General features: G+C 39.3%; 1 protein-coding gene and 1 long non-coding RNA gene across 9 annotated transcripts in view; one reads left to right on the top strand and one right to left on the bottom strand.

Annotated features, from left to right (window-relative positions):
* LOC102409318 overlaps positions 1-24345 on the bottom strand; it is a 266263-nt gene that overhangs the window by 67073 nt on the left and 174845 nt on the right. The gene's annotated exons all lie outside the window — the stretch shown is intronic.
* Positions 1-24345, top strand: part of SYNPO2 (synaptopodin 2) — a 199720-nt gene that overhangs the window by 156422 nt on the left and 18953 nt on the right. For all 3 annotated transcript variants that reach the window (XM_006065089.4, XM_006065088.4, XM_044946062.1), the window contains exons 3-4: positions 2960-3759; positions 6198-8383. In XM_006065089.4, the coding sequence (XP_006065151.1) occupies positions 2960-3759; positions 6198-8383 (2986 nt within the window). The remainder of the gene's footprint in view (positions 1-2959; positions 3760-6197; positions 8384-24345) is intronic.

The following is a 24345-nucleotide window of genomic DNA, read 5'->3' as shown; positions in this document are numbered from 1 at the left end:
AGCATTGTTGGTGGTGGTTGCTAAGTCATGTCTGACTCTTGTGACCTTATAGAGTCAGGCTCCTCTGTCCATGGGATTTTCCAGGCAAGAATCCTGAAGTGGGTTGCCATTTCCTTCTCCAGGGGATCTTCCTGACCCAGGGATAAAACTCATGTCTCCCACATTGCAGGCGGATTCTTTACCACTGAGGGGCTTCCCTGGTGGCTCAGATGGTAAATAATTCACCTGCAATGCAGGAGATCTGGGTTCTATCCCCAGGTCAGAAAGATCCCCCGGAGAAGGGAATGTCAGCCTACTCTAGGATTCTTACCTGGGAAATCCCAACGACAGAGGAGCCTGGCGGGCTACAGTCTATAGGGTCACACAGAGTTGACACACAGAGAGACTAACACTTTCACTTACTTTCACTTTCTTTACCACTGAGTCATCTAGGAAGCCACATACAGCGTTACCCCTCTGGTAATCATTCAATATGATTCCATTTCTATACAAACACGAACTTACTTTGGCCAAACTTTTGTGACAATAAAGAAATCTCACAATTCTCTTACAATCTCCCATCTAAACGTTTACCCTCAAGTCCAGTGTGTAAGTGACTGAGATCCTACTTATTTATAAAGCTGCCATTTGCTTTTTCAAGGGATCTAATAGAAACCTTGCCAAGTGCAGTCACAGTGTTGGCCATTATTACATTTAAATCTCTGGGGTATTTGAAGTTCCGTCTTTGTAAAGATTTCATCACATCCAAAATAGGAGAAAAACCTTTTCTAATTTATTCCCCTTTAGTGTCTTTGCTGATTTAATGAGGCCAGTTTCTTCAGAACACACTTGTAGACTGGAACATCCCCTACGATTTCTTGTTTTGATGACTGTCATTGGGAAAGTCCTTGGTGGTTTAAAGCTGAGTCTTAGGTACAGATTTACTTTTAAAAGTAAATGGACTAGTTCTCTGCTACTTTTAATAACTGGAATCTTGATTATTATTATTTTATCTTAAGTATTTTTATTTTTACAAAATAAATAAATAATTGCAGAGATTTTAAATGAAATCTCAAATTAAAATCATCCCCAAAGTAATTAATATCATCACCACCACCCCTACAAATCTGGATATCTGAACATTGTTTCCTGGAATTAAATATTTCTCTTGCTCATGTAACTGTCATCTGTCCCTAGGGGACAAGTGATTTACTTTTCCTGGGCTATTACCCAGAGATAGCTGGGTCAGACTATCAACATTGTCTCTATTATTGTAAATTTTATTTAAATGTTATACACACACACACACACACACACATATAATCATGACACATAAATTTTGGAATTAAGTACCTATGTGCACTGAATGGAAATGAGCATTTTAAGGTATAAAGCTTTATTTAACCTCTAGTTCTTTTATGATTTTTATTCATGTATATCTATCCATTTTATTTTGGCTACCAATAAATGTTAATATTTATCTGACCCATTTGCCTGTATTACAGTCTGTAAGGCTGGAATGAATTCACACTACTCTCTTCTCAGCTTCATAATTTATTGCTAATATAATTCAAAGTGATTTAATCTACTTCCATCTCAAGACCTTCCTAAATTAAAACTCTTCCCTTTTGAAACTCTCAAATTTCAGTTGCATAAAGTGTATTCATCACTTCCTATATACAAAATATTTAATTTGCTTTCATCATGTTTTAAAAATACTATATTATAATGGGTTGTTGTTGTTTTTGCTATTACCAGGAAGCTCTACAGATTATTTGCACAGAGAAAGCTGCATTTCATTTGATTGTTAGCTTGTGCTTTGTTTATTTTTGTTTTGCTAAATTCAGTGAAAAGCAAAGTCAAGAGTAATTATTTTGAATATTGGTCTTGAATTTTATTACTACATAAATTCTAAGGTGAATTCCTTTGAATAGAATAGAAGTATGGGCCCACTCCCTTCAACAGATGATCCTGCATTAGTTAGGGTACTTTTGAGGGAAAAAGAATGGGACTGAGATAGATGCTACTGCTTCTTTAAAAAACGTACAAATGTAAGAAATGAAAGCATCTCCTACAGCTGTTCTGTGAATGATGCTTCTCTTCTAAAAGCAGTTAGAGTTTAAATTAGAGTTTCATGCAAGAAGTCATTTAACCCTTAAATGACTTTGCTTCTTGCAAACACAAATTTGCAAAACCAGCTGGGAATGGGTAATGTCAAAATAAAAAGACTGTGGTGAACAGCTGAGGGCTCCTTACCTGAGCGATTAAGGAACAGTTTGACTTCAGAGATCCTATAAGGAAAATGCTCCAAGTGACAAGTTCAAATAGAGAAGGGGAGACATTTCAGATTATAAATACTCCATGACTCAATGATTCATTGCAGCATGGAAAGGATTTCTCTTTGCACAAGAGTACTGGGCTGGGGTCCACTTATTACAAAACACATGCTCATTGGAGCTTAAAAAACAGCTTATATTTCATTCCTTTCAAGAAAGCACAGCCTCTAAAAGGATTACTTGAGTTATCTGTATACTAATATTGCTCTGAAGCTGCTGAATATGTTTATAAAACTTTATAATGTGCAGACCTAACTCAGTCAATGAGACGTTGCAATGCTTTGTCATATTATAACAAGCATGATTATTTGAAAACACTCCAATAATTATAGGTGAAGGGCATCCATATAGCTATAACCTATGCTTAAAAAAAAAGAAAAAAAATGTGAATTTAAGATGGATTCTGGTTTTATAAACTTTTGTGAGCATTTTTGCTTTGCTTTACAGACAAGTTTATTTGGAAGATCTTTAAATAATAATATAAACATGTTGCCAAGTTCTGTGTTCAAATATGTTGCAGTTGACATTTAGGAGGAAATATTTTTACTGTATTGTGTATTAGACATCATACAAGTGTCAGGAAGTTCTTTGGCAGGTGTAATACACTCTGATTTAACTGTCTGGACTAATTTTCCTGTGTGCAGACCTTCCAATGGAATAAGTGAAACTTCGATCTCTGAAACTGAAAACAAAAACCAGGAGAATGTCACCCATGAAGGGTACGTGGAAAGTACCACCCTACAGATTCGACCAGCCACAAAGAGCCAGTACAGAGAGTTCTATATTGTCCCTGTCAAGAGTGGAGCTCCCCTAGCTGAGGAGCAAGCGAGTGGTGCTGGTTTTTCTGGGAGCATAAAAGAAGAAACAGGCCTGGCCCCTCACACGTCTGACTCTGAAAGTGGACGCTTACCAGAGGAGATTATCTTAAGTGAGAAGGCAGAAGCGGGGCGGCCAGGCACTGTGGTTGAGCTGCAACTGTCCCTGTCACAAGAGAGACACAAGGGCAGGAGTGCTGCTGTAGTGGCTCTCCTGGGAGCAGAAAAATCTAAGTCTCCTGACCCAGAGCCTAATTTACTACACGATGGGACTGTCCACATAAATTCTGCCCCCACTACAGAGAAAGAGGACCCTCCTCTGAGGTCCAGCAAGACAATCCAGATCTCCAGTGGCCAGGAGCTGAGAGTGATCCAGGGAAATGAAGCTGCAGACACGGGGCTGCCCCGCGTGGAAGTGATCTTCGACTGCTCTGACAGGCAGAAGACGGAAGGGTGCAGGCTTCAGGCAGCAAAGGGGTGTGTGGATTCTCCAGTGGAAGGAGGGCAGTCAGAAGCACCTCCTTCTCTGGTATCCTTTGCAGTCTCATCAGAAGGCGCAGAGCAGGGAGAAGATCCATGCTCAGAAAGGGATCACAGCAGACCTCACAAGCACAGAGCGCGCCACGCACGTAAGTCCTGCCCTGGGAGCCACTGCTGGGCAGCTGGAAGGGGCTTGGGAGCTTAGGGTATTTTGCTGCTGGTTCGCCTGCCTGGATTTTTTCTTTTTAAGGTTTTTCTTATGTCTTTCATTGGCTTTTTTTTTTTTTTTAACTAATGCACAAAATAACAAACATGAAATTGTAGAAAACACCAGTTTCTGAACTGGAAGTAATAAGTTTTAACTTTGTAGTAGATTTGAATGTTTTTAATGCACTTTCTTTTCTTCCCAAAGGCACGGGGACTGTTAAAGAAAATACTAAAGTTCATGTGCCTTTTTTGATTTGTCTCATATTCTATGTTAAAATAGCATTTGAGAGTCTTTGCAGTCACGTGGATGCTGAGTTTAAATGTCAAAAACTGTTGAGTTTGCTGCGGAGAGGTGTCTTTAAAATACAGGCTCAACCACTGATATTAAAAGCAGATCCTCGTTTTGAAAAAAAATCATTGTGCAGCATGATGATGCTTGCAGAAGTGAGTTTGATGGACAAGGACATGTGGAATACTGAGCAGTTACATGATCCTCTCCGTTTTGTTAAGTCTTCACTAGACTGCAAAGCATCTCATCTACCTTCTAGACACAGAAGTCAATCCCCAAGGCCATGTGAAGTCATTTAAATGTCTCCCAACTCAAGATATATTTTAAAATCAAGGCCTTTTATGGTGTTTTGTTTTACCCAGGAGAGTGATTAAAGAAAGACGAATGAAGATAGGAATGGCAGTTGGGTTTTATGATTTCTGTAATTTTCTTTCATGAACTTCTTAAAAACAAATTTGGAATTTCATTTAGGCATTTGAGGAGGTAAAGGTTGACTGTCAAAGACACTTGAATGTATGCGTGATACACAACAGTAATGATCTTGGTTATTCAAAGTAGTATATTAATTCTCCTAACTACTGTTATTCCTTTTAAAGCATATTTTTAGCATAACCATGTGTAGCTGAATTGACAAGTGCTGTTAATCATTCCTTATACTTTAAGCATCTGTATGCATCTTCACATTTATAGCATATTAAACAAGTGTATTAAGGCAGCATTCACATACTTTACATGTTGGCAGTGAAGTGAGCAACAACTGTGCAACTGTGACTGTCAATTTAATAGTAAGTTGTATAACACTAGTCAAAAAAGGAATTACATTTAGGAATGACCATGCTTTTTACTCTAAGTAAAATTTGATTTCTTTAAGTAAAATTTGATTACCAGTGAATTTCTCTAAGTAAAATTTGATTACCAGTGAATATCTGTAATTTTGTTATAAAACTATTTTGATTCTATTTTATTTAAAAAAAAATTAACCATTAAGTGTGATTTTTTTCCCCCCAGTCACAAACAGAAGTAATTTTCAATCAAAAAAAATTTTTTTTTTAATGTCTGAAATTTTTATTTAACTCTTTTGAGGAATTCAAAAATTATTTGTGAATTATGCTTATTTTTATCATCGACAGTGCTATAAATTAACTTGCCACGAATTTATTTTTATAACAATAATAATGTTAAAATTTTAAATATAATTTTTTGTTATCCTAAAACTGTCAGGTTCTCATTTTACATGACTTAATTTCTGTCTACCCACAGCTGTAAATGTTACTAGTAATAAAATTTAAAATTCCCCCAAGATTTACACTTATTCTTGCTGCAACTAAAGTAGTATTTCCAAGAGAGCAATGCATTTATGAACAACTTTATCTAGACAACTTTGTAGCTAAAGTTTCTTAAATATAGTCACAATAACTTTATACTCTGAATTGTTGTTAATTATTGATTCAGTACCTTCAATTATTATTCATTACATTTTAAATTTTATTTTGATTTAGTAGCTGTGAATGCAAAGACTTTAGGGGAATGGCAAACTAAAAGAAAAAAGAAAACCTAAATATTTAAACTCATTACATGAAAAGATTTAAGTAAACAATATTTTCTTATTTCTCCCTCCCTCCTTTTTAAAATGCTTGGAAATGTTTTATATCAATATTTTATTTTTAAAATATGAAAATACAAGGTTTGTCCTAAGTTGTTTTTGGAAAATATTATGTCCTTAAATTATTTCCATTGTAATTTTAATTACATCCAATTAACCGACATTTATTTTCCAGTGTTTATTGTTAAAGTTTAAGGAGCTATACAGAAACAAATTATGAGACATATTCTAATCAATATAAAAATGTATTTGTAGAAAAAAATGAAGTGATATATATGCAAGTTATATCTATATCATCATATATATCAATATAGAAGTATACATTTTGAAAGAAGAAAGAGAAATGAGTTGGATTGCATCACAATTTAGTACCCAACTGTAAACATGTTTTTTCTGTATTTATTTTCCCCCAGGAGAGTTGATTTCTGGGTTGCTATGCAGTCTTCCTTGAACTTATCAACTCAATGTAATCTTTGTATTTTCCCTAGGGCTCAGGAGGAGTGAAAGCTTATCAGAAAAGCAGGTGAAAGAAGCAAAATCTAAATGCAAAAGCATTGCCCTCCTTCTGACAGATGCCCCCAACCCCAACTCCAAGGGGGTGTTGATGTTTAAGAAGCGTCGTAGGAGGGCCAGGAAATACACATTAGTCAGCTACGGGACTGGGGAACTTGAGCGAGAGGCAGAGGAGGAGGAGGAAGACGGCGACAAAGAGGATCCATGTGAAGTAGCATTTCTGGGTGCAAGCGAATCGGAGGTGGATGAAGAGCTGTTGTCTGACACTGAGGACAACACACAAGTTGCAAACTTTGACTGGGATTCTGGTCTAGTGGACATTGAAAAGAAACTGAGCAGAGGGGACAAGATGGAGATGTTGCCAGACACCACAGGCAAGGGGGCCCTCATGTTTGCCAAGAGGAGGGAGAGAATGGATCAGATCACAGCCCAAAAAGAGGAGGAGAGGGCGGCCGGAGTGCCAAGCAGAGAACCAGATGCTGCCCAGACAGATGGCCTGAGAACCGTGACGTCTTACCAAAGGAAGGAAGAAGAGTCAGTGAGAGTGCAGAGCTCTGTGAGCAAAAGCTACATTGAGGTGAGCCATGGTCTTGGCCATGTGCCCCAACAGAATGGCTTCACTGGGGTGTCTGAGACAGCAGAAGCTCAGAGGATGATCCCTGTGAATAGAACAGCCAAGCCCTTCCCGGGGTCTGGGAACCAGCCGGCAACCCCCTTCTCTCCAAGCCGAAACGTGACAAGTCCTATCGCTGACTTTCCTGCGCCTCCACCTTACTCTGCAGTCACACCCCCACCTGAAACCTTCTCCAGAGCAGTGTCGAGTCCAACAGCTGGCCCAGCACCGCCCCCTCCGTGGCCCCAGCCTGCCCCATGGTCCCAGCCAGCCTTTTACGATTCATCTGAACGAATAGCTTCCAGGGATGAAAGGATTGCGGTGCCAGCAAAAAGAACGGGGATATTGCAAGAGGCCAAAAGGAGAAGCACGACAAAACCCATGTTCACTTTTAAAGAGCCCAAAGTCAGCCCCAACCCTGAACTCTTGTCACTTCTTCAAAATTCTGAGGGCAAAAAGGGCCCTGGAGCGGGAGCAGATTCCGGACCTGAAGAAGACTACCTCAGTTTAGGAGCAGAGGCTTGTAACTTCATGCAAGGCTCCTCTGCAAAACAGAAGACCCCGCCTCCTGTCGCTCCAAAGCCTGCTGTCAAGTCATCATCCTCCCAACCAGTCACTCCGGTTTCTCCAGTCTGGTCGCCAGGAGTGGCTCCAGCGCAACCTCCTGCCTTCCCCACATCTAACCCGTCACATGGCACCGTGGTCTCCTCCATCAAAATCGCGCAGCCTTCTTATGCTCCCGCCCGGCCTGCAAGTGCTCTGAACCTGGCTGGTCCTTTCAAAGGCCCACAGGCAGCGGTAGCCAGCCGGAACTATACTCCCAAGCCAGCAGCTCCCACACCGACAGTGAACACTGCTCATGCTGGTGCGGTGGGACCATCCAATGAGCTTCCAGGAATGAGTGGGAAAGGAGCCCAGCTCTTTGCTAAGAGGCAGTCAAGGATGGAGAAGTACGTGGTAGATTCGGACACCGTGCAGGCCCACGCTGCCCGGGCTCATTCTCCCACCCCGTCTCTCCCGGCCGGTTGGAAGTACTCCTCCAATGTCCGAGCGCCTCCGCCTGTGGCCTACAATCCTATCCACTCCCCCTCCTACCCACCGGCTGCTGTCAAGTCTCAGCCATCAGGCCTACAGGCCTCCAAGACAGGCAAGAAAAAGGGCAAGAAACCCCTCAATGCTTTGGATGTCATGAAGCACCAACCCTATCAGCTTAATGCGTCCTTGTTTACTTTCCAACCTCCGGATGGAAAGGACGGCCTCCCCGCAAAGCCATCGGTCAAGGCCAGTTCAGTGCCAGCTGCGAAGCAAGCTCTTCCTCCTCGGCCAGTGAACGCTGGCTCGCCCACTAATGTTCAGGCCTCCTCTGTGTACTCCGTGCCAGCCTATACCTCTCCGCCCTCCTTCTTTGCTGAGGTCACCTCACCGGTCAGCGCTTCCCCAGTGCCCGTGGCCATCCCCACCTCTCCAAAGCAGGAATCAGCCTCAACATCTTACTTTGTGGCACCAAGGCCAAAGTTCTCAGCAAAGAAGAGCGGTGTCACAGTTCAGGTGTGGAAACCATCTGTGGTGGAAGAGTAATCTTTTAGGCGAAGCTGAGTGTCCACTTTGCTTGAAACGAATTGTTTGCGGTGTTAACTTGAGTCCCAGAGAATGCCTAGCAAGTCCTCAACTTACTTAATTTCAGATGTCACCTCCCAATCTGGGTCCAAGAAGCAGAATATTTTTAATGAGTCAGAAATCTAACTCAGATTGACTTAAAACATATTTATCTTCGTTGCACACTTAAAAAAAAATCTGGGAGCACCCCCAAATAGACATGGGCCATTGTATTAAGTAAGCAGGATACTTAGGGTTTATGCATTTAGCCACAAGACAGTGATCAGTGTTATCAACATTAGGACACAGTCTTTATGTGACAGAACAGCTGTGTTCCTACAGTGAAAAGGTTCAATTGTAGTGAAAATATAACATGTATTGACTGAAGTTTCCTTTCTAAGTAGTGCTTTATCTCTATTACTAGTATTAAGGGATAAGAAATTTATTGAGGACAGGGATCAGCTCTGGTCTGTCAACCTCAGCCACCTGTTTGATGTCACAGAGAACTTGGGGATTGTTGGAATGTACATAGTTTAGTAAGGTGGATAAGAAAGAGGGGATTAATAATTACGGAGTACTTGCTATCTACCAGGCTCCTTGCCAGATGTTATATATATATTATCTTATTTCAAAGACTTCTTTAAAGTAAACTGGATGGGCAAGAGGGATAATTATTCTTAGAGGTTGATTCCCATCCTCCCTCCCCAATTACTTAAGAAACTCAGTGAGTACATCTCCAATTGCCCATGAAAGCATAAGTTTGTTTTCCTCAGCTGAGGCAAGCGGTAGAATACATTATAAAGGAGGAATGTATAAAAAGGTGAGTAGGCTTCAGATAAAGGCACATGTGTGACCATTGTTTTCCTTTTGGAAATCATGTGATTGGGAGATTACTGACTCTGGGTTACTGAAAGGTTACTGACTCTGGGGGCTGACTGTGAAGCACAAGGAACCCCATGTATGTGGAGGCCGTAGGATGAGAACACACAGTTATTAGCATCATTTCTGAGTGACCTCACGGATTTTTTTCTTCAGTTTATTTTTTCTTTCTGACCACTGCTTCTCCCACTGTTCCTTGCAATTCTATTCTTGCACCTTCATTTTATTATTTATATTTGATGGACCAGGAGGATTAAGGCAAGGTTACCTTGTAAATTTGGATTGGTCACACACCATGTCATCATCCAGCTGGCTCTGAAGTCAATAATGTTACTGACAGTAAACCTGAAGACCTTTCTCATATCTATTTTAAGTCCAAGTCTGACCAATCATGGAAACTATTCAACATGAATTAATGTAGAGAACCACAAAGCATTTTTGACAACTCCAAGGAAAACCATCTTCTCAATAGAAGAGATATGTCTAGAGACGTCTCATAAAAGCTTGCCTGGTGTGAGGGTACATGGTACCATGTTAATCCTCTGAAAATATCTGTATTCCTGTTCTTTTTCTGCTGTCACTGTCAATCTGCTATATTTTCACTATCCTATTAAAGTATTACTATCTTCTTTATCTGTTCAATGTATTTAAAAAAAAATCCCTGTATGAACTGTTCTAAGTCATTTTTTCTGATATTTCACTTATATCACTCTCCAAATATCTGAGTTTCTTTTTTGTGAACATTTCCACTTCTCTGTACATTGCAAAACTGCAAGCCATAGGTATTTCTATGATAAAACACAGAGGAGAATTAAGTTAGTTACAGAACAATGGGCCTTATTCTTTTTCTCTGGAAAATCTTCTATTGGCTTTGATGGCAATTTACCTAGAGGTCAGAACCACAGGATGTAGCTTGGTCTCTTTTTTTGCCTTTTTGGGAAATCAATTAGGAAGATTCATACAGGATAAAGGAAAAAGCAGTCTATCCATTATATAATACTATTGTTTGTTACTTGTTCCCTGCAAAGGAAATCTGTTGAATGCTGTGCATTTTGCATTCTTTTCTAATAGAACAACCAAAAAAGGCATCTTAAAGTGAAGCAGGAAAGGAGATCATTTTTATAACTTTGCATTCTTAACACAGCATTTAAAGAATGGCATGAATTAGGGAGAAGACAGTGGAACACAAGGTAGTCAATTTGAGTCCTCTGGTTCAAAAGTATCCTAGAATGGTAATGACCCACAAGTATTCCCAGTTGTCCAGTGGTTTGTGGTATGTAGGAATGAGGAGTGTTTGGGGTCTGTTTCCTGTAGGACAGGTGGCCATCTAAGCAGAGCTACTATTTGGAGTTGATGACTAAAGACACAACTAACATGGCTGGGACTGTCATGGGGTTCCCAAAAAGCTTCTAAGAAGATGGCAGGTATGCAGTCAAAGCATCCACAACTTCGACTGGGAGCTGGTAGCATAGCTCTCATCTGGAACCATACAGTCCCAAATTATGGGAAAGGCAGGGAATCTTCCAGAATTGTATCCACAGCAGAGTCTAACTTGATCCTGAGAGATGAGGGCATGGAAGGGAGAAGGACTAAGCCAACTCCCTGGAGGAAAAGAGATTTCTTTGTCTTTTTTCCCCAGCCAGGGAGCCCCTGGGAACTTGGATACAGAATAAGCTGGGTGTGTCACCTCTCAGGTTGGAGTTATGGAAATGATGTCAGTGTGGCAGGTGGGAGACTTAGGACTCATGACATCAGCTTCCTTCCCACTGGACACCCTTTGAATTCTGGGTGTTGTTGCCTGTTTTTGGTAGCAGATGTTTCAGTTGGTTAGTTGACTGGTTTGAGGGTATGAAGAGGCAGTTTTTTTTTGGTTTTTAGGATCTTGCCTTTACCCTTGTCCTTTGTTAGCTTACTTTCTGTGCAGAACACCTATGAAGTCAAGTTTTCATCACCAAAACAATGGCAACGTTCATTTACTGAGTGCTTGTGTTATGTTAGGCGCCTTATATATATTATATGGTTTACAGGCACTGGAATATAAAATATAATATAACGACAGTCACTGACTTCCTACAAGACCTTATGCAAATTTCTTTCCACCAGTGTCCCCTTAATAATGTCTCAAACCTTTCTTTCTGGAATGTTGTACCATACTGAGTACAGCACACAAGACCAGATATTCTAAGAAGAAAGGTGCTTTGTAAATTTAAGTACACATATTCCTCTCAGTCCTATAGGAGGACAGATTGAATCACAGAACTCTTAAGGTTGGGGATCTGACCATTGCCACTTTGATCTTAGAACAGTTACAGTTTTATTTCTAATATTTCAATAATAAACACATTCTTCTTTGAGAGAAGAAAATCACACTGTTTCTGCATTTTGAATATTCATTGATAGTATAAAGCATACATTTTTAGGAATATGTTTTATAAGACACATTGGGGCTGTCATTTTGAAGCATGTAAAAGCTTGTACTTCAAAATATTTCTAGTATGATTTTTAATGAGAACATGTATCTCATTTAATCTTCACAAGAAGCAACTCATCTGAACTATAGGAAAATTGATCTGAGTTACAATAGTTCTTGAGACTACACCAGCGTTCTTTAACTCTTCTAGATAGTGCTGAGTCCTTTCAGAACATGGGTTTCATAGGGCTGCTGAATATTACCACACAGCTGAATTCTAGCCTGGCAGCAAGAGTCACATCTGAGATGTCAAGAACAAATGATCTGTGTTTAAAGGGAATGGACTAACTTATGCGGGACCACTGTTTTGTTTAGTTACTAGCTTGAAAAAACTTGGAAGGCCGTTTTCTGCTGACAGGCATATCATACACTCTGACTGCAGCACTTTCTCAGAAGTCTCTTGAGAACACAAGAAGACACACGGCTGTTAGTGTCTGAGTTTGGATTTAATCTTCCAAACAAAAGTCCCTTGCTGTGTATCCATTCAATCCAGTTATAAATTCGAGAACCTGCAAGCACCCGGGTGAATTCCTGAAATCTACTGCTATTTTATGAGTCACCATTGGCCGAGCAGGAAGGGTATTTGAAGTCATAGTCATCAAAAAGAAGTGATTGTTTTCTAAAAAGCTAAATGCTTAAAATGCTTCCAGAGGGAAGCAGTGGGCTGTGTTCTCATTCCCTCTTACAATCAGAGTTGTTTGTTATAAAAATTGTTAAAAGTTCATGAGAAAAATATGTAAATTCTGAGAACCAGCATCATATTCCCAGAAGCACCGACCCTTGCTGGTCTCAAGTGCCCTTATCACTGGACTCTGGGGGACATAAAGACTCATGTAACACTTCGGTGCCACTGAGTTTGTCAACAAGTATTCTGGGAAAAAGCAGAATTGAATTCTTCTGTAGACTTCCCACCAGGATTGGCCAAAAGCCATAAAACAAGCTTGTAAATTCCCACAGGACCCAAACACCAGGCAAAATTGCTAAAAGAGGCTAGTCTGAGTTAGAAAAGAAAAAGGAAAAAAATTACAGACCATCCTGTGGGACATCGGGCCAATAACAGCCAAAAGCCCCCAAATCAGATTATCTTTTCCTTGATGTTATCAGGTACAGCCAGTTTCTTAAATTAAAAAAAAAAAAAAGAACGTTTCCATGATATGTATATTTTTATACTGAATTACCATTTGGCAGTTGGAAATCATAGACCTTATTACTCAGAAGCAACTGAATGAAGAGAAATTTAATTTATAAATATCAAATCCTGTCAGATATTTCTCAGATTCCTGATTTTATCAGAGCTATGCCAGCTAATAAAGTATTTCTTAAGCATAAAAAGTTAGACTTCTACATGATCCTATAGTTTAAATAGTTGTTATTGAATACAGAATTTCATAAGTTTTCCTTTTTTTGGTTCTAAATGTAAAGTTCCTCATGTTTACCTCTGTTTATACCTCATTCTTTTGTTTATCTAAATCATGTGTGCTTCATGACTTATGAAATACATTCAGGGCCCCTAATAAAAGTAATCACAAGGACCTACTTTCCAGCCAACACTTCTTCCTCTGTGCTGTGCTCAGTCGCTCAACTGTGTCCAGCTCTTTGCAACCCCGTGGACTGTAGCCCACCAGGCTCCTCTGTCCATAGGGGTTCTTCAGGCAAGAATACTGGAGTGGGTTGCCATGCCCTCCTCCAGGGGATCTTCCCAACCCAGAGATCGAACTCAGGTTTTCCACATTCCAGGTGGATTCTTTACAGTCTAAGCTACCAGGGAAGCCCCTTCTTCCTCTACCTGGTAATGGTAATAATAATATTTAAAATAATAACATTCCAATATACCATGGAGGAATCCTGCCTTCATAGCCCCTATTTCTTGAGCTTCCTGATAACTATTATTAGTTGTTCATGGAATATAAACACAGATCACAATTAGCTCTAAGTTGAAAAGAAATGCACATTTGGGGAATAAATTAAGAAAATTTTTCTTCTTGGAAGTAAATATCAAAAAAACAGTAAGTATTTTAAATTGTTCTTCAGGAGACATTTTAGAAGTCACAGAGAGTCTTTGATATCTTTAGTTAGTGGAATGATGTGTTCTCGAGACCATACAAAGACCCTGAGTTTAGATTACAGTACAAGTACAGATGACATGGGTGGGGATGTAAGCTTTAACAGTCATTCACACAATCTCATAAGATCTAAGGAAAAGATAGGGTGAGGGGATGATGTATTAAGTTTCTACTAAAAACCAGAAATGGTGTTAAATATTTTATGTAAATTATAATACCTAACATTAACTGAGCACAAACTTTGGGCCCTGAATTGTGCCAAGTATCTTCATAGATTCTCTCTTTTTTTAAAGAATGGAGATATAATTGACATATAACATTATATTAATATTAGTTTCAGGTGTACAATATAATAATTTGATATTAGTATATATTGCAAATTGATCATCACAGTTAAGCCCAGCTCTAACATCCTTTATCACACATAGTTACAAATTTCTTTTTCTTATGATAAGAACTTTAAAAATCTACTCTCTTAGCAACTTTCAAATATACAATACAGTATTCTTAACTATGGGCCTCCCTGGTGGCTCAGATGGTAAAGAATATGCCTGCAATGTGGCAGATCCAGGTTCAATCCCTGGGTTGGGAAGACACCCTGGAGAAGGGAATGCTTACCCACTTCCACATTCTTGCCTGGAGAATTCTATGGACAGAAAGCCTGGCAGGTACAGTCCATTTGGTCACATGTCAGACATGACAGCAACTAACTTTTTCACTTTTTTTTTCATTGTTAATTGCAGTCACCATGCTAGACAATATCCCCAGGACTTATTTAGTTTATAACTGGTAGTTTGTACCTTTAACCACCTTCACCCAATTTTGCCTGCCCACACCTCCACCCCTCTGGTAATCACCACAGATTATCTTTTATAATCAGCAGTCCTTATGAAATAGGTATCACCATAATCCTCAGTTTATAGATGGGATTCTGAGGCACAAACAGGCTGAATATCTTGCCCAAGATCACACAGTATTAACTAGCAGACCCTGGATTTCATGTCGACCTACATCCTTAACCAATGACATTGTGATTTAATTTACTCCTCAGAATTACCCTGAAAGTGAAGGGACTATTACTTCCATTTCATAGGTGAGGTATCTGAAGCTCAGAGAGGCTAACCAACTTGTCTGGCAATCATTAAGCTTACAAGGAGTGGGCTAGGGTTGGAACTACATACTTCTCTGACATCGAAGCCCAGGCTCTCCCTTCAGTACGACATGGTTTCCATAGTCTTATTAGACCCCAGAATCCCACTCTCTGAGACCTGCTAATTGTATCTTCACCAAACTATCCACCAACAGCCTACTCTGTATATGCTTAATGGATGGCTTTTACTATGTTGAGTGACATTAGAAAGTACCCCATTACTTTCATAAGATTGCTTATAAAATCAGATGCTATAATAATATGTTGAAAGTGAAAAACAGTCTAAAAAGAAGCCTCTGTTTTATAAGTGGAAATAGATTTGACAGTGATTTTGTATTTTTGAATTCCCCAAATTCTTTCACTTTTCTTTCAGGATGAAAAGGTGATATTTATGGGCTGAGGGTAGTGAGGAATGGCATTTGAAAAAAAAAAAAAAAATCAAAGGCTCTACATAAAAGGAAGTGCTACCCTTCATGCCTTTCCCACTAAAAGTAATTCAGGGAACTTTCTTATCATGATGAATCAGCACCCAGCTTGGCTTGCTACTAAACCAATAAGAACTAGAGATATTTCAACAAGGATAATTCTAAACAGAATAATGCTGACAGAGTCACAAGTTTTCAGGGTTTCAAATATATCTAAAAATGTAGTCGTCACTGGAATCTTGGAGTTCCATGAAGTCTCTTTTGGCTCAACTCGCACGCATTCACCCTGGGTATGGACGAGGCAGCAAACCTTTCTTGCCGCAACATCCTCAATGGAAGTTTTCTCAAAAGGTTATTTCTGTCAAAAAGTTCCCAGAAAGGGCAGTTTTATACCGTATATTTTTCTAGTAGTTTTTTTTTTTTTTTTAGCTTTGGGTTTTTGTTTGTTTGTCTTTGTTTTAAGCTATGTCTAATTGTCATTTTGAAAACATCTCCTAAAGAACTAGTGTAAATTTCAAGGAGAAAAGATGTGAACTTCTAAGTTAATCATAAAAAAAAAACAAAAACAAAACAAAACAAAAAACCCTCATATGTTTTGGAGAGTTTCACTGCCTTAATTTAAAATTGCAGAGCCATTAATAAAGTGATGATTTTGAGGCTTACTATATGCTAGGCGCCGTTCTAAATACTTGACAAATGTTAGCTTTCACAGTCATCACAAAACACCTAGCATATGAACAAAGTACCATTATCATGCTATTTTACAGATGAGAAAATACAGCAAAGATAAGGGACTTGTCCAAGTGATGGGGCTGACCAAGACCCAACAGACTCCAGAGCCCTTCTCTCATCAAATCACATGGCTACATTACCGCCCTTGATCACAAAAAGACAAAGTCACTATATATAAAAGAAGTTGCTCATCAGAGGCAATAAGCTACACCTATCTCAGGAATAACTCAAAACCTTCTAAATCAAAGAAAAGTTGAAAAAGCTTTGGTAGCCCCAAATGATAGACACTTTTGAACAGGTACAAGGGGAGAACTATGGTTTTTATTTCCATCAGCCTTTTGGCTTATAACTCAAAAACACTGGGGGAAGCTTAATATTTTGCTTGTTACCATTGATCGGTTCATTTCAGTTCAGTTGCTCAATCATGTCCGACTCTTTGTGACCCCATGAACTGCAGCACGCCAGGCCTCCCTGTCCATCACCAACTCCTGGAGTTTACTCAAACTCATGTCCACTAAGTTGGTGATGCCATCCAACCATCTCATCCTCTGTCGTCCCTATCTCCTCCTCCCCTCAATCTTTCCCAGCATCAGGGTCTTTTTAAATGAGTCAGCTCTTCACATCAGGTGGCCAAAGCACTGGAGTCTCACCTTCAACATCAGTTCTTTCAATGGACACGCAGGACTGATCTCCTTTGGGATGGACTGGTTGGATCTCCTTGCAGTCCAAGGGACTCTCAAGAGTCTTCTCCAACACCATGGTTCAAAAGCATCAATTCTTCAGTGCTCAGCTTTCTTTATAGTCCAATTCTCACATCCATACATGACTACTGGAAAAACCATAGCCTTGACTAAACGAACCTTTGCTGACAAAGTAATGGCCTTGCTTTTTAATATGCTATCTAGGTTGGTCATAACTTTCCTTCCAAGGAGTAAGCATCTTTTAATTTCATGGCTGCAATCACCATCTGCAGTGATTTTGGAGCCTAGAAAAATAAAGTCTGTCACTGTTTCCACTGTTTATCCATCTATTTGCATAAAGTGATGGGACAAGATGCCATGATCTTAGATTTCTAAATATTGAGCTTTAAGCCAACTTTTTCACTCTCCTCTTTCACTTTCACCAAGAGGCCCTTCTTTGCTTTCTGCCATAACGGTGGTGTCATCTGCATATCTGAGGTTATTGATATTTCTCCTGGAAATCTTGATTCCAGCTTGTGCTTCTTCCAGCCCAGCGTTTCTCATGATGTACTCTGCATATAAGTTAAATAAGCAGGGTGACAATATACAGCCTTGACGTTCTCCTTTTCCTATTTGGAACCAGTCTGTTTGCTATTCCATGTCCAATTCTAACTGTTGCTTCCTGACCTGCATACAAGGTTCTCAAGAGGCAGGTCAGGTGGTCTGGTATTCCCATCTCTTTCAGAATTTTCCACAGTTTATTGTGATCCACACAGTCAAAGGCTTTGGCATAGTCAATAAAGCAGAAATAGATGTTTTTTCTGGAACTCTCTTGCTTTTTCCATGATCCAGCAGATGTTGGAAATTTGATCTCTGGTTCCTCTGCCTTTCCTAAAACCAGCTTGAACATCTGGAAGTTCATGGTTCATGTATTGCTGAAGCCTGGCTTGGAGAATTTTGAGCATTACTTTACTAGCGTGTGAGATGAGTGCAATTGTGCGGTAGTTTGAGCATTCTTTGGCACTGCCTTTCTTTGGGACTGGAATGAAAACTGACCTTTTCCAGTCCTGTGGCTACTGCTGAGTTTTCCAAATTTGCTGACATATTGAATGCAGCACTTTCACAGCATCATCATTTAGGATTTGAAATAGGTCACCTGGAATTCCATCACCTCCACTAGCTTTGTTTGTAGTGATGCTTCCTAAGTCCCACTTGACTTCACATTCCAGGATGTCTGGCTCTAGTTCAGTGATCACACCATCGTGATTATATGGGTCATGAAGATCTTTTTTGTTTAGTTCTTCTGTGTATTCTTGCCACCTCTTCCTAGTATCTTCTGCTTCTCTTAGGTCCATATCATTTCTGTCCTTTATTTAGCCCATCATTGCATGAAATATTCCCTTGTTATCTCTAATTTTCTTGAAGAGATCTCTAGTCTTTCCCATTCTATTGTTTTCCTCTATTTCTTTGCATTGATCGGTGAGGAAGGCTTTGTTATCTCTCCGTGCTATTCTTTGGAACTCTGCATTCAAATGGGTATATTTTTCCTTTTCTCTTTTGCTTTTTGCTTCTCTCCTTTTCACAGCTATTTGTAAGGCCTCCGCAGACAGCCACTTTGCTTTTTTTACATTTCTTTTTCTTGGGGATGGTCTTGATCCCTGTCTCCTGTACAATGTCATGAACTTCCATCCATAGTTCATCAGGCACTCTGTCTATCAGATCTAGTCCCTTAAATCTATTTCTCACTTCTACTGTATAATCATAAGGGATTTGATTTAGGTCATACCTGAATGGTCTAGTGGTTTCCCCCATTTTCTCCAATTTAAGTCTGAATTTGGCAAAAAGGAGCTTATTTTCTGAGCCACAGTCAGCTCCTGGTCTTATTTTTGCTGACTGTAGAGAGCTTCTCCATCTTTGACTGCAAAGAATATAATCAATCTGATTTCGGTGTTGACCATCTGGTGATGTCCACGTGTAGAGTCTTCTCTTGTGTTGTTGGAAGAGGGTGTTTGCTATGACCATTGATGCATTAGACCAAATTCCTCGACTACTCACTTCTAGCCATCATATATTACTGTGTTATTTGCTCAGACGTGTCCAGGTCTTTGTGACCCCATGGACTGTAGCCCACCAGGCTCCTCTGTCCAGGGAATTCTCCAGGCAAGAATATTGGAGTGGGTAGCCACTCTCTTCTCCAGGGGATCTTCCTGACCCAGGGATTGAACCCACATCTTCTGCATTGCAGGCAGATTCATTACCATCTGAGCCACCAAGGAAGCCCAGCTATGCTCATTTATACCAGGTTAATTAAGGGAAAAAAGAATAGTGATGAGAAATGCCTCAAATTTTAGTAATAATAATGCAGAAAAATTGTTTCTACAAATATTTAAAATAATATATAAAAGGTCTAACTTGACTTAGGAGAAGCAAAAGATAAGCATCCTTTAAGTGAAATTCACCTATGATTAGGTGAGGCATACACATAAAACCAAGCATACAGAGACATATTGTAGCAGGTAAGCATGTGGTAAGCCAAAATGCCTGCTGTTGAATTCCAGGAATTGCTAGTTGGGAGACATTAAGCTAATGATAATGATTTAGTGTGTCTGTGTCTCAGTACCCTCTGCTGTGATATGGAGAGAATAATAGGTGTATCTCACAAGGTGTGAAGATGAGACCAACCAGTATGTCTGATGTGTATAAAACAGGGCCTGGCACAGAGAAAGCATTCAACATATGTTAGCTATTAATATTCTTGTAAAGGGCACTTGATTAACAATAGGTACTATTTCAAAAACTTCCAAGAAGGAAAATGCACACGATAATTAAACATTTGTTTTCCTTGTTCATATGAATCCCAGTTTAAGGAATCTAAAAGAACAAAAATAGAAAACGCCATGTCTGCATGAATCTGATATGGACACGAAGAATAATCTATCCCCAGGAGTCCAGTGTTCTTGCCTGGAGAATCCCATGGACAGAGTAGCCTGGTAGGCTGCAGTCCATGGGGTTGCACAGAGTCAGACCCAACTGAAGCGACTTAGCAGCAGCAACAGCAGGAGTCTTTTACTGGGAGATCTTTGTTTCTTCTCTACTGTTTTCTTTTTACCTAAGCTTTATATTTCTATGTTCCTCTGTAGTCAGCCTATTGGTCAACTTTTTCTTCTTTGTCTTCATCTATTGTACTAGAAATGTTGTAGTCGTGTACAAAGATGAGACCAGGATTCAAAAAGACTGGTATAATATATATATATTCTTTAAAAAAGAAACAATTTCAGCTTTGAGACTCCACTATAAAGGGACTGTGTTCAGTTCAAAGTACCAATGTTAAAGAAAACAAGTGTGGTGTATGTGGCAATATAGAGAGAATTCTTATGGGGAAATGGTTGTAAATGAAATATATTCTCAAAATAGGATAGCTGGTATCCTGAGCAAGGTTCTAGCAGGATACGAAAGTGAAAGTTGTTCAGTCGTGTCCAACTCTTTGCGACCCCATGGACTATACACGGAATTCTCCAGGCTAGAATACTGGAGTGTGTAACCATTCGCTTCTCCAGGGGATCTTCCCAACCCAGGGATTGAACCCAGGTCTCCTGCATTGCAGGTGTATTCTTTAGCAGCTGAGCCACATGGGAGCCCATCTAGGAGGATAGCTGAAGCTCAGTTAGGTCTACCACACAGAAAGTGGCATCCCAATCCCCGAAGCCACCCAGTTCAGGCCTGCGGCAGTTGGGGCTCTGACAGAATCTGCCTGCCTCCGAAGGTGCAGCAGACAGCTGTTCTTATCCCTCCTCCCCAACCCTGTCTCAGGACAAAGGGTCAGCAACATGGCCTCTTTAGAGTAATTGATCCCCTTGCCTGAGAAGCATGATCAGTTTCCAAAACCGGAAAGAGTGAAACCTCTGTCTAAACAGAGCAGACTCCCAGCTCACAGGGCAAGGGATGAAAAACAGTTCTCAGAAGCTGAGTGACTGATATAGGGAGGAACCTAAAATTCAAGCTGCCTTTAAAACCCAGGGAATTTTTGTGGGTTTTCTGTTACTTTAGAGTTCTTCTGAGTCAGAACCAGAAGTTGGGACTGATGTAGAAGAGAGAAAGATCACAAGAGGAGATTCTGAAAACTTTATCTGAATCTAAAATATCTTTTGTTTCAAATACAGTTAAACTGACTTAGTTTAGTTTTCCCTTTGTACCATTTTATTACACTTTTTTCTTAAAAAGTGAAAAATAACAAGGTCTCTTCCTTGCATGGTTTGTGTGTGTGTGTGTGTGTGTCAGCATATCTCAGACTGATAAAGAAGTATTCATAAAACCATCCTCAAGAGCTAAAAAATCACTATGGAGTAGGCTGGACTGATATAAATAAAATGCTAATTTAAAGTATATCAACCCTTAGCTGGAAGTTTGTTTTTTAATCACATTCAGAGTTTACTGATTGTCTAGCCCACTGGACTACTTGTTAATGCTTATCAGATGGTGCCAATTATAATTCTTCATAGAAACCCTTCAATATGGGCTAAATATATTTTAAATTCTACAACATTATGAAATATCCATAAAAATGTCACAATTCACTTCGGGTGGTATTACTGAAATTGAGAGCAAAGCAAAATATATCTCGTAGAACTTTTCATTTTACTGTTACATTTCAATTCACCAATTACTACTATTTCCTTTATATACAGTTTTCAGTGTTTGCAAACTATTGCCTTCACAGTCCTCACATACGGTTTCCACTTTTGTTTCAAGGGGAAAATTAAGATTCCCCTTGACGCATGGAAATTCTGATTTAGTAGCCCCTAGGTGGGGCCCAGGAATTTGTTTTTGTAACATATACCCTGGATGATTCTAATGCTAATAGATTGCGAACCACACTTTAATATCTGTTTTCTAACATGCAAAACACTGAAGTCAACTTTACTCTTTAAAACCCATAAATAGTTTCCAGTTCATTCAGTCTGGGACAGCCAGACTTGTAAACAGCACCTGCTTTCCAACGCTCTTGATGTTGTCTGAAGGGTACAGGCCCTGAAGTGCTGCTGATCTTGACGGCTTTATTCTAAAGGCCCAGGAGGTGGCAGCAAATTCCCTTTCCGATCAGAAAGTGCTTCGCAGGCAGCCATTCTACAGTCTGTTGCAAATAATTTGCTTTGAACAGTCTTTTAAATTTGTTTTTTAAATAAAAGAATAAACAGGACCTTGAGATGTGATTTTATCTGACCCTCTGCTTCTCATCAAGTCTCAGAATAAATATTTCTAGGAATAGAATGATACAATTTTATTATCCAGAGAAGAGACTGTACAAAGTTCCTTGGCTGATTTTTCTTATCTCTGGGGAAAAGGATTGTATGACTTCCCTTGGCCGTCGGGCAGTACAGTCTCTTATCTCCAATCAGAAATGTTCTTACTAATAACAAACTGAAGTCTCTCTGGCAATAATCAAAACAGTCTTATTTTGGGATCTAGACTAAAGGAGAATTTTGAAGCACTTTGAATGCTAATTAGTTTTTAAAAAGAAAACAAACATGATGGTACAATCTTCAAAACTAAAAAGAAGTTTGTGCACTTTATGGATCACAGGAAAAAAATCCAATATTTTTGTTTAAACTTAAGACAGCCAAATGGTGTGGTGGATTGATAAAACACAAAATCAGTAAAGAGGCTGTTTAGACATTAGAAGAGTGAATGGAACAAAGGAACGGGTAGGCCCACTGAGTAGCAGCTTTGATCCCAACAAGAGTATTGTTTTCAGGCCTTTGATGCACTACAGTTTATTTCTAAAACTAAAAAGATGGTCATGTGTCTGGAAGCTCTGTATTATGAGATATATGTTTATATATTTACCAGTGGGAGGGGTAAAGACTAAAAGGAGGTAGGAGAGCTGGGTATTTGAGCCACTTTGGTATGGATGAGAGAGTAAAGGTCTCCACTGGTGAAAAAGAAAAACAGGACTAATGAATGGAAGTCATAAGACAGTAAATTTCAGTTTAAGAAAACTTCAAAAACTGCAGAGAAGGAATGGAAAAGGAACTAATATATTAGACATAAAATGTGTTACAGGCCTTAGTATATGTATTTAGTTTAAATTTCACAACAACCTTATTGGGTGGAAATTATCCTCATTTTTTTAATTGATAAGGAAGTCAAAGCTCAGAGAGCTTAAGAAAATAGTCCAAAGTCACCGAGCCAGTAGGGTAGTGGACTCATTGGCTGAATCTGTGTTCACAGCCTGTGCTTCTCCAATGCAGTGCCTATCAGGTGTGTCATAAAAGGAACTCCTGTACCTCATGAAAGCCTGTCTGCAGGATCCCTAAAATGCTTTCCATCTTTAAGATTTTATAATTTTACATCTAAATAGCTCCTTAAAAAGATTTGGGTTTTTAAGTGTTGTGAATATTTTGATGTAGTTAAGTGTTTTAAAAACCAGGGTCAGTTTAAAACCTGACTAGACAAAATTTGTTTGTTCCTTCTCAATTTAATCCCAGTAGTTGAAGAAAAATAGCTTAAAATTAAAAATGTCATTTTACTAATGAGAGAGTAGGAGGTTAGAGAATAATTTTTCTTTCCTTAAAGCACTGACTAGAGGATTTGCTTTAGCTCCAATGTCTGTAAAATGATTATAATTCTTCCTGACTATTCTTCACACACACACACACACACACACACATACTTCCTGAGAAGGGAGCATTCTGAAACTCAGAGACACCTCTAGTCCTAGGGCAGAGGTCAGGCTCCCTTAGGTAAAGTAAGAAAAGGGTTTGTAATACTATAAAACAGAACTTCTACTACTCTTGGCTAATCATTTCACCTCAATCACTAGATCTCTATCCTTTGCTGTTAGAATGCACATGTTGCAGTTTATAAAATTATGTCAAATGTATTGTGTATTGATACAAAAAGCAATCTTTTAAAAGAACCATTTAATATTTATCTTATTTGTTTACTCTTCAACCTCTGTTTTGTCCCTTTTTCCCCTCAAACTTCTGTGATATTCTACTTACCACTGTCAACTGTGGTCAAAATCAAAATCTTATTTTGTGAATGGTGCATAGACATTTAATTGTCAGTGTATTGTAGGGATGAACTGTATTGTCAGACTTCATTTTGTCTTATTAGACTTCATTTTTTGCAAAAAATGCACTGATCTAGACAACCAGTTGTAATATCAAAGCTGGATTTCACCCGGGACTATGTGACCCACAATGAGAAACTGCAAGAGCTGCTCCCCATACCCACACCTCCTTCAGGCTCTGTAAAACGTGAAAGAATTGGGACATGAGTTTCCTCTCAGCTAAAACACACAAAAGTTCCAGCCCAGGTCACTAGCATATGTGACTTCAGCTCGTCAGTGGTCACTTGATCTATTAACTATATGTTAAAAAGGACTTATCTTCATTAGATTTGAGTATTGAAAGAAGCAAGATTAAGAACAAGGACAGAATTAGGAAACAGCCATCAAAACAGGCTTGAGAGTTACTTTTTGACTGGTGTAAGAAATCTTTTTGCAAATAGATA

This window comes from Bubalus bubalis, chromosome 7 (assembly GCF_019923935.1).
Source record: "Bubalus bubalis isolate 160015118507 breed Murrah chromosome 7, NDDB_SH_1, whole genome shotgun sequence".
Lineage (NCBI taxonomy): Eukaryota > Metazoa > Chordata > Mammalia > Artiodactyla > Bovidae > Bubalus > Bubalus bubalis.
Note: the sequence above shows the minus strand (reverse complement) of the source record. Positions and strands in the feature narration are given on the sequence as shown.